At 36.5% G+C, this 14,390-nt stretch overlaps 1 protein-coding gene across 1 annotated transcript; it reads right to left on the bottom strand.

Annotated features, from left to right (window-relative positions):
- Positions 1-9,769: 9,769 nt before the first annotated feature.
- On the bottom strand, positions 9,770-12,114 carry LOC133880245 (putative pentatricopeptide repeat-containing protein At3g08820). Its single transcript, XM_062319158.1, has one exon. The coding sequence runs from the start codon at positions 11,951-11,953 to the stop codon at positions 9,887-9,889; it is 2,067 nt and encodes a 688-aa protein (XP_062175142.1). The 5' UTR covers positions 11,954-12,114; the 3' UTR covers positions 9,770-9,886.
- Positions 12,115-14,390: the final 2,276 nt, after the last annotated feature.

Here is a 14,390-nt window from a genome sequence, read left to right as displayed (position 1 = left end):
ATCCTTAACCTTAGTTGAGAGTTCTAACTTCCCATGACTAAAAACACCACAAAAACTTGAAGAAATAACATGAAATTAAAGGAAACTTAAAAGAAAAGAGTTACAAAATGAAAAGAGCTTCTGAAACTAAGCTACAACAAAAGAGAAAATGGCCTAGCTAGTAGCTATTGCTTTAATTCGTTGGTTTACAAGGCGGGGATAGCTATGGCTTTATAGAGGAGCATTAGGGTTTGAGGGCCAAGTAAAAGGACTCCTCTACCCCTCTCTAGGGTTCCCTCTCTTGCAAGAGACAAGTCTGAGCACAAGAGCAGCGTGACCTTCTGCAAAACCAGAGGAAGAAGTATTTTTGTCATAAGGAAATTGTGCGCGCTCGAGCTCAACAGGGGTGGGCTCGAGCTCACTTAGCTTGAAGGCTCCTTTACGGCTGTTATGGGCACGTGCACTCGAGCCCAACAGGGCTGTGCTCGAGCGCATTGTCTTAAAATTTGAATTTTTAGCCTTTTTGCCTCAATTTCACTTAATGACCTGTAAAATGCTAAAACGCCAAAACTAACAAAATGCATCAGAAAATAAAAAAGCTAAAGGCCTAACTTATGCAAATTAAGGGCTCCAAATATACAATATTCGGCACTCATCAGCAATCCCTTGAACTGCTATGTGGCATTTTCGTCTAGCCCTAGGGCAGTATGCCCCGGGGGTGTTTTCGCATCCTTATCGTAGTCCAAAAATCATGAAATTGGAGGGTAAATAGAGGACTCCAAGAAGCGTACTTTGAATTTTGAATCGATCAAAACGGAGTTCATTTGACCAATTTTTTGACCTGCCCAAAGTTTAAAGTCTATTAAGCTCATCCAATCAAATTGGAGCCCTAAACGTGCCCCAATTGACTCCAAATTTTTACCATGGGTTCTACACACATAAAAGGTCTTGTGGTAATTGTTTTAGAGAAAATTTCCTCCGAATTGGTCTTCAACTTTTGAGTTATACCCTTATTACATATAATGAGTAATAAAAGAGATAATGTTCCTTATTATCCTTTTATTCATCTTTTAATATTCTTTATAATTGTTGATAATACCTTATCTCCTTATTACTTTAAAATTTTTAGAAATGAAATCCAAGACCTCAAATATCAATGAACATTTAATTTTATAAATATTCATATCGTCCTCAAATTCTTTCCAGATTTACTATTGTCTTATCATTTGGCCTTAAATTCTAATTTAAGTCTACCATATTCTAGGATTTAAAATCAAGGGCGCTACATGGTGTGAGAGCATGAGTATATTACGAAATCATGAACGTTGAATGTAAGACCCAAGTTTGAAGGCCCATTGGCAGAGCATGTTTAAGATTAGTGGGTATAAAGCCCCACGACATTAGAAACAAGGTCTAGGGTTGAAGCCTGTAGGCACTAGGAACCAACAAACAGAACAAGGGCATGCATAATATGATGGAGTGTGACATGCTAGATGTATTACTATGCATATGAGTTTGAATAGGACATAAAATATGTATAATGATAATCGGCTAGATAGCATATGTGTTTTATGAGATATCATGTATTTAGAATGTGCGTATACCTGTACTCCCCAAAGGTTCGTAAGACTTGTCTGAGTGTGAGGCCGAGTTATGATATTGATTGATTTATTGAGATTTAATGTTTGGGAGTATACGTTATGTTGAATGCTTTCTTGTGATTTAATGTTGGGTGTACACGTACACTTGTATTCCCCAAAGGTTTAGAAGACGTGTATGTGTGTATAGCTGTTATACTATATCAATTGCTTTCTTGTGATGTTATGTTTGTGAGTATACATATATATGTATTCCCCAAAGGTTTTAAAGACTTGTATGCGCATAAAGCCAAAATATAGTGTCAATTATTCCCTTATATATATATATATATATATATATATATATATATATATATATATATATATATATATATATATATATATATATATATAATGGGCGTATATTGCAGAATCTTGTCTTTCGCTTATAAATGCCATTGTTTACCTTATTGGTTACGAAACCTTTTTATGAAAATCAACAACACACGGCAGAAATAAAAGAGTTGCCTCATTGTGAAAACTTTAGTAAGTTTTGTACTATTGAGTTGGTTAACTCACTTTTACCTATGTGAACGTGGCTATCACCACGATCGTGTAAATGTTGATACTTTGGCTGCAGGTATTGCAGATGTCGATGAGAACCCTGTGGCATTGTATTTGGGATACTATGACTGAGGCTCTTCGCGTTTGGTCGTATGTGTGTTGGACTCGGATAGCCCGTCTTTTGTATAAGCATTTTGTATATGACTTGTGTCACATGTGACATTTATTTTGTGTAGCCATTTTTTGATATAATTAATATTTTGATTAATTCTTAAACAGATAAACAGATGTATGGTTCTAAGGTTGTATTACTCTTCTTAGTTAATGAATTTAGTTTCCGCTGCAATGTTATCTCTGATAGATTATGCATATGTTATGAGATGTATTAGGTTGATGTTGGCTTAATGACTAATTGTAATGTCACTGTGATGATTCCATATTGTAAAAAAGGAAAAAGGAAAAAAAAATTGGGCCGTTGTATTTAACCCTTTTGATATTGACATTGTTTTTTTTTTTTCTTTTTTTTTTTTTCTGAAAAAAAAAAATTGGCTAAATAAGTGGTTGAGTTTAAGAAGAAAAATGTTCAAACAAGATAAATGTCTCTTTTACCACCATACATGTGCCATAAATGATTCATTTCTTCATTTGGCCCTTTTCTCATTTTTTTCATTTTTTAAAATTATCATTGGATATGTGGGGTCCATGTTATTTCACACATGAGCCCCACATATCCAATAATAATTTTGAAAAAAAAAAAAAAATGAAAGAAGAAACATAAAAAGATATTGTATAGCACGTCACACAATCTCACACATGTAGAACATACATCTCGTCATTTTGTAAAACATTTTTGTTAAAATTCTTCTTGTTTTTGTGTAACAGCATGTTTTACAAGTTTTTCTCGCTTAATTTATGCAAAAGAAGAAACCCTTTTATTTATTCGTATAAAAAGTCAGCTGATTTATGAAACCATATATGCCAAGGCTTTTACTTTTTAGAAAATATAAAATAAAAGATTTACGTGCTCACACACACATGCGTGCGCACGTACATCAACCTAATATTTTTTATGACAGTCAAACTGCATATATTGTTTATTATAATAATTATTACTTGCAAAAAAAAATATAATACTTAGCAATTTTGTCTGTTACAATAATTATTCAGGGGCATTTAGCCTTGAGATTGGGTTGGAGGATAAGATCGAAATATAAAAAAGAAAAAAATTTCTTCTATATTTATTTATTTATTTTGTTATTTGGATGGATTAGTCCTGTCCGGCACATAAGGCTTTAGGGTTTATGTAGAGTAGAAAATGTAGAGGATGCTTAACCTTTACTTAAGCTTATTTTGTTAAGGTTTAAAATATGTTTCGTATTATTATTGTATTTGTGCGATTCATTATAATTATTAGTCAAAGGAAAAGAAATTTCATAGACATCAACAGAAAATTATATCCAAAGAAATGGAAAAATAGAATTAAATCTAGAGCCAATACCCGGTTGCTTCCTCTCTTCCTCTCACCCAACTCTTTTAGAGTAATACTACATACACTCCCACTTCTCCACACCCATTTGTTTATGCTTTTAAGTAGCTTTTAAAATCACTATCGGTTTTGATATGTATTTTATTGGATTTTAATCTATTGGTAATGAGTAATGCTACACTTCATCCTCTTGTCCTCCTTTTATCCTTCCAAAATTGATGTGGCTCTTAAAATCACCATTGGATCAAAATTCAATGGTAATCTATCATAAATCCAATGGTAATTTTAAGAGCCACATCAATTTTGAGGTGACAAAAGGAGGACAAGGGGATGATGTGTAGCATTACTCATTGGTAATTTTAAAAACCACCTAATGGTGTGGAGAGATGGGTGTGAAGAAGTGAGAGTATGTGTAACATTACTCACTCTTTTATGCTGCCACCATCTCTAAACACCGTAAGTAGAACAAGTAATGTTTATTTAAGGGGGGCATGTTGTATTTATCTCTTTAGGTGGATTAGTATAGTAATATATACATGGGGAAAATTATATTATTGACTATTGTGGTTGACCAAAATTAAAAATCGCTCCCTCTAATATCAAAATTAATTCAGAGATTCATGTGGTTAGCTTAATTTACAAATCGCTCTATGGAGTCAAATTCTGTTAAAACATTTAACAGATTCTGCGTGGGCACCCAAGGTTCGGGCCACCCCTTTTTTTCTTTTAGTTTTTTTTTTTTTTTTTTTTTTTTTTTTTTTTTTTTTAGTTTTTTTTTTTTATATTTTTAATATATTTATATATTTTTATTATGATCGATACGTGTCGCCATTTTATTGGCACTGACATAGTGCTTAACAGAATCTGTTAATTTTTTTAATGGAATTTGACTTCAGGGAGCGATTTATAAATTAAGCCAACCACAGAGATCTTTGAATTAATTTTGATACCAGAAGGAGCAATTTGTAATTTAAGGAAAAAAGAGTGGACGATCATAAAACTAAAAAAGTGGTGGGCTTCCCAACAACAGACCAAACACAAAATAAAATACTGTAGAAATACATACAAATGGTAGAAAATTGGTCAAATAATTGACCCGATCATCTCAAAGGGCCGCACAAAGCAGTTATAAAAGCAAAAAAAGCATAGATTAAGACGAACTTATTTGAACTCCGACATGGAAACAACATCAACCACCGGAAGGAAGCTGAAGCTGAAGATGCACTGTCAGAGTCCAATACAAGGACTGAAGAAGAGAAAGGTACCAACACAGATTTAGTTACAAAAGTCTTCACTAATTGATCAAACCACAAATAAGTAAGGAGGTAGTATCCTAAAAAAAAAAATAAATAAAAAAAAAATAAAAAATCATACAAGGTAGCCAAAAAAACAAAAGAAATACAATAGGAAAATAACAAAACACCAATAAACAGCTGCAACGGCTGAGGAGGACAGTGGAGCTGAGAGCCAGTGAGACCACACGCAGGAGAGGAGTCACACGCCAGTGTGTGGAGGACACTTGATTTCAAGTGAGATCCACGCGCTGGTAAGTGAGGGCCATGCGCAGGAGCATGGAGGGCAGACAACAATGCTGGAGAGAGGCCCAAGAGCATAGTGAAGAGGCGCGTCTGAGGGCAGAATTGATTGACAAAGGATTACAGATCTGACCTTAAAAAACACTCCTGCAAATGGCATAATCATTTTATTTTGTTTTAGGCCCATATAGGAGCAAGGACGGAACCACCCCTACTTTTGGAAGGTTTTGGGCCTTCACAAAATTTTAGAAATATTACAAAAATTTTAAAATCTCTTCTAAATTTTTTGTATTTTTATAAAATTAATTTTACCTTCAAAATTTTTACTTAGGGTAATACAAAAATATATCACGTAAACCTAAATATAAAGATATGATATACATTAATTTTTTATTTTTTATTTTTAAATTTCAATGGACCATTAATATTGTTTGTGTTAGAGATGAGCTCGTTAAGTATTCCCTCGTACAATACCCGAGTGCGCGCGGCACAATCACAACACAACATTATAAGTATATATAATGTTATGAGTCAAAAGAAAACAACACCGTACTTAGATGGCATGGCTGAGGTTAGATGGTTGGTTAGGATTGTTCCTTGGTTCTGGGGCTGTCTCTAGTTTTATTTTAATTTCTTCCTTCTAGTAAAACTTGAGACCTGGTACGTACGCGCGTGTATATCTTTCTACATCTACGTTCTTCTCTTTTGCAAATTAACTATTATATTTGTGGTGCAAAAATATTGTACGGAGATGTAAAAAAAGAGACCTCATACATATCCATCTCCTTTTTATCTCGATCTTATCACTTTTCTCTGCAAATATATTATTAATAGGATTTACATTGAGTTCCACATATTCAATGGTGGATTTGTCCATCTCTTTTATAGAGATCATCGATCAAAAGATAAAAACGAAACATTTCTAGTTAAAAAAAAAAAAAAAAAAACATTTCTCATAAAACTTAATCATCCAATTTTTTTTTTTTTAAAAGAACACTGTACTTAGGTGGCTCTACATGTTATTATCAAACACTATTCACCGATTAAGATTTCTACGCACCAGATTTACATTAGATTCAGCTCCTCTGATCTATTATATTTAATTTGCTTTGTCTTCTTTGCTTGGCTCATGCGGATGTTTGAATCGCTTGGAAACAATATCATATTATTGTCCTTGTCTGTATCGCTTGGAAGGAAATCATGGTTCACATTGAATATATATATATAGTCCAAATTGAATCTTTTCTGCAGGTTTGGATTCAAAAGTTAGAATAAATTGGAGTTTATGATCAGTTTTAAGTAGGCACACTTAATGTCACTTTCCTTTGCCTTTTGTTATCATTTGTTTTTTTGTCTTTGGCGTAAACTATTTATTAAAAAATAATTTATTTTTTATTTTTTATTTTCGAGGTTTGGCGCAACATAAAATATTGATTATTTTGAAAATATTTTCAGTTGACTAAGAAAAATAACATTTATGAGGCGTAAAATGGTTTACACTTCTTATATGCTTAAGTCATTTTCGGTTGCACTCCCACACCTCCAGACGGGCTCTTGTAAGAAGCCTCTTATGAGGCATATCTGTCTGAGCAAGTTTTGGCTCACACAAGGATCCTCTCACAATATTACCTGTTAAAGTTGCAAGCAATATATATAGACAGGTAATTACAGTAAATCTCAATCCCACCCGAAAGTCATTTATTATCATACAATATTCTCTTTCTCCGTAGTTTCTCTTTGTCGTCTCTTTCTTCCTCCCGGCTCCTTAAATTATATGAAAATATAAAAAATATTTGCTGATTTTTCTTACACAGCTCTAAAAACATTTTCCAACCAAAAATATTTTACTCAAACATACGAGCCCAAGTTTGGCTTGAAATATTTTGTAATGTTGTTTAATTTGTTCAACTTGAGGAAAAAATGATAACTTTGTTGGTGAAGATAAGTCTGTTGTTGTAGCACCGTTGTCCATATCTGCATAAATTGTTGTTGCTGGTGCATCACGATTATCTGTTGCAACGGAATCATGTTTATCTGTTGTTGTTTGACATATCTAATGGTTGATTTTTTTTTAAACAAAAATTGTTGGAATTATAGAAGAGTTATACATAAGACAGAGGTTGTAAATGTATCATATTTCTTTGTAAATATATGAGCGAGCTGATCAATTTATTATGTCATTGGATTCGATTGGCTATGAGTTGTAAAGTTTGGATTTGTTATATCATTGTTGCTGGCTATGATCAGCTCAGCCTTGTGGATGGAGACGCATATAGCTAAGCTAGATGATATGATTATTGTGTCTCACATGGGTTAAATTATTAATCATGTATATATATAACTCTTGACACCATTTCTTTGTAAGCTGATTTTAAAGGATGAGTTATATCTAAAGTTTACACATTTCCAATGCTCTTTGCAAGTTTTCATCTTCGAGTATCCTTGCCATTGATTGCCTGCCACTCTTGGTTTGGCCGACAAGTTGTGCATGCCGCAATGAGGTAAGAGGGTTGAGATCCTACGCAATGCATGTAGTGCAACACGATATTTATTGGCCGTTCATTTTAAATGAATGGTCTAAATCATGACAACAAGGCAAAAACTAAAAATATTGTCTATTGAGATGGTTTGGGGTACCTATTTGGTGGCCGAACCAACCACTAGGTGATTTTGCCTAAGAGGACTAGTAGCAGATACCTTAGATGGTTCAATTCCCTAAATACAGGGAGAATTTGAAAAAAGTTAAAAAAAAAAATCACTCACATATGTTTTCTTATATTTCTCCTAAATCATTGGGTAGCTAAAAGTAAAATGACAAAAAATAGTAAAGTAAGAAAAAGAATAAAATAAGAATAAATAAAGAGTATTTAATTCATATAGGGAAAAAGAATGAAATTTATTGTGAAATGTATTTTTTTTTTTATAGGGAAGCAAAATGTAATTTTATTTTCTAAATTTAAGGAAAATAGTTGAGCATCTGCTGCTAGTGCTCTAACTATCCCATAGCTTTGGGGGTGGCCAAACCACCTCTGAGCGCTTTGGAATGGTTCAGCCACCATAGATTGGTTAGAGGGGGTGGCTGAGCCACCTCAAGGCCATGGGAGTGATTTGGGTATGCACTCTTGAACCACCACTTCTAGGTAGCACAACCAAGCACTTTGGGTGGTTTGGCCACCAAATAGCCACTCCCAAACCACCCCAACAATCCCTCATTTTTTTTATTTTGTTTTTAATTTCATGATCTGGTAAGGCAGGATAACTTACTAGCCAGTTGAAAGATGGGGAGAGTATTTCGGGTGGTTTGGGGAACATAGGCCAGTAAAATGTAAATCAAAATAAATAGGGAACAGTTTCTTTTCGGCTGGTTCAACTGATTTCCATCCCCTTTCTTATCAAATTACCCAGTTGTTCAGCCAGACTAATGGTTGTGGTAGTCTACTTGTCGTTCACCGCCTTGTTCATTCAGTTATGCCATAGTATTGACTGAAAAATTTAGTATAACATCTCTTTGTTCCTTCTATAATTAAAGGACTATATTTAAAGGTTAAATACAATTCAGCCTCCAAAATTGTCACTCATTTTCAATTTGGCTATTGAAGTCTAAAAATTTGCAATGTGCTACCACAAAGTTTTCAAAATTGTCAATGTCGCCATTCTATTTGCCTTATCCGTCAGGCGTCAAACCAGACGGAATTTGGCCCATGTGCGTGTCACATGCCTTTTTTAGTCATAACACCTCCATTTTACCCTTATTTAGGCTTGTTAAATTACCGATTTGACCTTGCAGGTCCAAGAGGCAGAGGAGGGGGAGGGCGTGTTCTTCAGCCCTAGTCCAATCTGGGTCACCGAGGTAGACCGGCTGACAAGAGGTATGCCATTCGCTGACGACGCTGATCAAACCCAGAAAAGTTGCATGATCCAGGAAGGACTGAATGGGGTGATATTTTAGAGCTTCGATCTGATGAAGAAGGTCAGGGTTTTGCACTCTGAACCATGGGGTTCTTCCTGGGTCATCTGTCAACAGCGGGGGACTCAGTGGGTAGGCTTTCTTCAACTGCGCTCTATCGAAAATAACTTCCAAAGCTCCGATTTGATGCAGGTCAGGGTTCTGGACGGTGAAGAGCTCCTTTATGGAACGCACTTTAATTTAAACAATTATTCTCATCGAGATTAACTTCCGATGTGGTCTGGTTGTCGTCGGCGTGGCCTGGTGTCTCCAGCGTGATCTGGTTTGCCGTGATGCACGTGAGGAAAACGACGACGTTTTGGAGAAGATGCGTATACCAATGGGGAAAGGAAAACGACGACATTTTGGAGTGAGGGTAAAACGGACAAATTTGCATAAAAAAAGTCACGTGACACGCATGTGTCGAAAATTCCATCTGTTTGCTGGATAAGTTAGACGGAATGACGACATTGACAATTTTGGAAACTTTGCGGAAGCATATTGCAAATTTTTAAACTTGGCAGCCAAATTGAAAATGGGCGACAACTTTGAGGTTGAATTGTATTTAACCCTATATTTAATGATGTGCTTAGATGATGCATTTAAATGTCCCATTGAGCAGTTGAACAAATCCTATGCAAGTATTAGAGTAACATTATTAATCATCCAAAAAATTGTACAATCTACATGGCTCTCTTTTGACAAAAGAATACAGTAAGCAGTTTTCTCCTCGTTGGTGAATGTAACAAATTTATATCTTTGAGGAAATACAAAGAGGTTTAGCCTTTTATATCTAGTCTCACCAATAATCTCTACATGAACATGAACCGTCAATAAAGCTATGAAATCGATTATTATCCCGAACAATTACCTCTCTTCCAGTAAATCTCGAAATCAGCTTAATGGCATCATGACAATCACCACAGACGCGAAGATTTTTAACCACTCGAATCACATCTTTTGGAGAAGTACTGATTAGACCAAATGCAATAGCTAGCTTCTCACTATGACAGCCAAGGAAATGCTCCTTTTCCTCCTCTTCAATGTCAAACAAAACAAAATCTGTACTTGGAACGTAGCCGGCCGCTTTCAATTTCATAGCTAATTCTTCTAGTTTTGCATATATCTGTTTTGATAAGGGGTGGGACTTGTCTCCCACACGAAATTCATGAACAACCCCATCTACTTCAATCCAACTACACCCTGGTATCTTTTGGATCCCATTATCATTCATTCTTGACCGAAGCTTCGCTGCTTTGTCCCATCTATGGCTTGCTGAATAAATATTTGATAAGAGAACATAATTTCCCGAGTTCCATGGTTCTAACTCAATGAGTTTCATCAGTACGTGTTCGGCTAGCACGGTGTCTCGATGCAGCCTGCATCCACCTAACAAGGCTCCCCATACAATTGCATTGGCCTCCATGGGCATACCTTTTATCAACTGATGAGCTTCATCTAATAAACCTGCACGACCAAGAAGATCCACCATACATCCATAATGCTCAATTGTAGGAGTCAAGGAAAAGACGCGGTTCATGCTATCGAAATATCGACGACCATCATCAACTAGACCAGCATGGGTACACCCACAGAGAAGGCCAATGAAAGTGTTTCCATCAGGTTGAATCCCAATTTTCTCAATTTGGCCGAACAGTCCAAATGCAGCTTTGACATGTCCATTCATAGCAAGCCCGGATATGATGGCATTCCAGACAACTCTGTCTTTTTCCTTCATCCCTTTGAAGACTTCCCAGCCTTGAACCATGCTCCCACATCTTGCATACATATCAATCAACGCTGTACCAAGAATAGCGTTCGCCAAAAACTCATTTCTATCCATCATCTGACTAGCCCAGTCCCCTAACTCGAGTGCTCCTAACCTCCCACAAGCAGAAAGCACTCCAACCATTGCATAACGGTCGGGTTCCAAATTTTCTCTCTGCATCTGGAAGAAAAGGTCCAGGGCTTCTTTAGGGAGCCCATTCAACGCATAATTCTGAATCATGGTACTCCAAGTAACTATATCCTTCTCAACCATCCCGTCAAAGACAGACCGGGCTTTCTCCATGTTACCACACTTGGCATACATGTCCACCAAAGAAGTAGCCACAAAAACATTCCTCCCCATACCAATCTCTGCCATGTATCCATCAATCCACTCTCCACTTCTTAAGTCCCCTAGCTGAGTACAAGCAGACAAGACCTTAACAATGGTAAAACTATCAGGCCTCAAACTCATCTCCAGGAACATCCGAAACATGTCAATGGCTTCTCTATACTGACCAACACCAATGTACCCACTAATGATTGCAGTCCAAGACACAACATTCTTGTCCGGAATATCATCAAATACCTTACGTGCATGTCCCAGATAGCCGCAACTAGCATACAAGCAGAGCAAACTAGTCTTCACGTAAACATCGTCGTCAAACCCCTCTTTTACGACAAGGGTATGAATCTTCACACCCAGTTGAAAATCCAAAAGCCTCGCGCAGGCCTTGAGAACAAAAGGGAAAGTAAAACAGTTGGGCGAGAATCCCTCTCTCCGCATCAAACAATAGTATTCAGTGGCATCGTAAAAGCACTCGTTGGAAACCAAGCCCCTGATCATCGTGTTCCAGAGAAAAATGTTGGGTTCTCTGGCTTGCTCGAAGACGAGCCGCGAGTAATGGGTATCACCAAAATGCAAGCCCTGACGCAAGAACATGTTGACGAGGTAGTAGTCTTGGTCGAGGCCGAGGCGTAGAAGGCGGGCGTGGACATGCTTGAGGTGTTTGAAGGAGTTGAAGCCTTGAAGAAGGCTTTTCTTGATTTCTAAGGCCATGGAAAATGCGGCAGAGGTTGGGTTGGAAAGGATGATCATGACCCTGACAGTCGTTGTTGGTGGCCTCTCTCATTGATATAATGAATGGAGTCTCACGTACCCAAATGGCCAATGCAACATGTTTAGGCTCCAACGCAAGTTTCTCGTCTTTGAAGTTGCCAGTTTCGAATGATTGCCTGGTTTCTTGGTTTCGGCCAACGTGTTGTGCCGGGGCCGACGAGAGGCAAGGGCTCATGGCTGGTCCTGAATGGGCTGAAGGACATTACGACATGCAGCCCAATCTTGTAGATATTGGACTCGGTGTTCTCGCGAGAGACTATAAATTCTTGAGTAATGTACAACCGAGTCCAATATTCTTGCGAGAGCCTAAAAATTCTCGCTAGACTTTCCAAAATTTTTTTTCAAAAGTTTGTTCCCAAATGATATGTCACAATCCCACGAGATTGTGACACATTTCCCAAAATAATAGATCATATGAAATTGTGACATATCATTTGGGAGCTAAATTTTGGAGAAATTTTTTGTAATCATTTTCCTTTTATAAGTTCTGATTCAAGAGTTGATTTTGACTGTCACGTCATCCAAAACATGTGCTTTTATATTTTGTGGCATGGGATAGTTTTGACATTAAATTGAGGGTTGAAGATGAGAAAAATTCAAGATTGACTTAGTCGGAGTAAAATAGTCATAGCTTTTGATTATGACATCTGATGAAGATAAACTTAGTGGTGTCAGAATTATGATTCAAAATGAGTCAACTTTGTATTTCACAAACATTTGTTTTTTCTTCTTCTTAATTCAGATGTTTACCGGGTCAAAACGTGCTATCAATAGCGAAGTATGACGAGCTGAAGAAAGAGCATCATTAGCAAGATTGTCACCTGACTTTCCTTACACTTCTTGTGGAAGTCGACTCTCAAGAGCACCGTTAGCAAGGGTGTCGCTTAGCCGTAAACTATGTGCCGTCACTGAAAGTTAGCGATGAAACCCTAGCATCCGTCCTTACAGATTTCGAGTCATCCTTACTCCGTGAGAATTCCTGCAGTAAAAATCATGCCTTTTTACACATTGCAGCTAGTTTTTCCCCATCCTATAAATAGAATAGGATGCCCATTATGTCTTTTGATGAGTCTGAGCCTTAGAACCTTGTGTGAGGTTGCCTAGCTCCATCCTTATGAGCCAAGAGCCAACGTCGAAAGCTTCTATTGCTTTCCATATCTAGGAGTGTCAGCCTAATCCTTTACAACGATTTGTGCTGTTGTTTACCTTCATCATTGTTGAGCCAAGAGAGATTTGTGTATTATAGCTTTCTCTCTCTTGGAGTTTTTTTTGTTTTGTTTCAAATAACATCAATTATAGATTCTTCAACTGTTTGAAGTTTACTGGTGGGTTGATAAGGAAGTCATGTCTAGAAGAATACCCAGTGAGGAGCTAGAGCCTATTGGAGAGTTAAGAAGGCAAGCAAAGAGCTTGACTACGCACAGATGGTCTAAGTATTTTACAAAGGGTTATAAGTTTACTTTGCCTGTACTTTGGATCTTTTATAGTGAAGAGATTTCCTGGATTGGGTTGCTCTAGAGTAATTTTACCTTTGATGTGTTCAAAGGGTTTCCACTTCGTAAAAAAAAAACTTGTATTTTTGATGTGTGATTGATTTATTGCTTTTGATGGTTTGAGATTGTTATTGTTGCAGATTTTTATTTGATGTAATTATTGCTTATTGCGTGTATGTGCAATGGGGTTGGATTTTGGTCCTTTCAAAAGCCTTAAAAACATAACTTATAGAGAGAAATATGAAGCTGGTCTGAGAAATTTTTGAAGAAATCTCTACATATTTATCGACATCCTATCTCGGTCGATCGGGTCAGCTTTAAGTGCTGGCCCAATCACTTTCTGCTACGTGTCACCGTTCACTAACATGTGGCTACTATTCATTAGCGTTAAACCTATCTATTTAGACAATTTTTATGCCACATGGCACAGGACTTTGGCCCAAATTTTTTGACACGTCTTTTAGCCGCCCTTGTGTTTACTGTGCACTCTCGGTCGACCAAGAACCCTAGCTTGGTCCCGAAACCCTAGTTTTGATTCTCAGCCTGTTTTGTGCCTGTTTGCTCCTATTTAAGCATTTAAATAAGTTATTTTATATATTTTGTAAATATCTTACTATTATTTTATGTGACTTAATTTATCAAGTGTTGCATCATGGATGGGGGTATTTGTAATGTCCAATATATTAAATTAGAGTTTAAAACACAAATTAGATTAATTAAGAGAGTAATTAGGTAAAATGTGGAAAAGAACACTTGGAACTTGTTTAAAGTCTAGTTTCTAAGTTGGGTGTCCGGACGAGTCAGGCTGTTTGTGATGCCCTGCATAAAATTCAATTATTTATTTATTTTATGAAAGATTAATCCTATAACGCACCCACAAACATTTTGACAAAATGCTTTTGTTAATATTTTATTTCTCCTGA

The sequence above is a fragment of the Alnus glutinosa genome, chromosome 10 (assembly GCF_958979055.1).
Source record: "Alnus glutinosa chromosome 10, dhAlnGlut1.1, whole genome shotgun sequence".
In the NCBI taxonomy this organism is placed as follows: Eukaryota; Viridiplantae; Streptophyta; class Magnoliopsida; order Fagales; family Betulaceae; genus Alnus; species Alnus glutinosa.
Note: the sequence above shows the minus strand (reverse complement) of the source record. Positions and strands in the feature narration are given on the sequence as shown.

Excerpts from the sequence above, each read along its gene's own strand:
- LOC133880245 (XM_062319158.1), bottom strand. The coding sequence starts at position 11,953 with ATGATCATCCTTTCCAACCCAACCTCTGCCGCATTTTCCATGGCCTTA.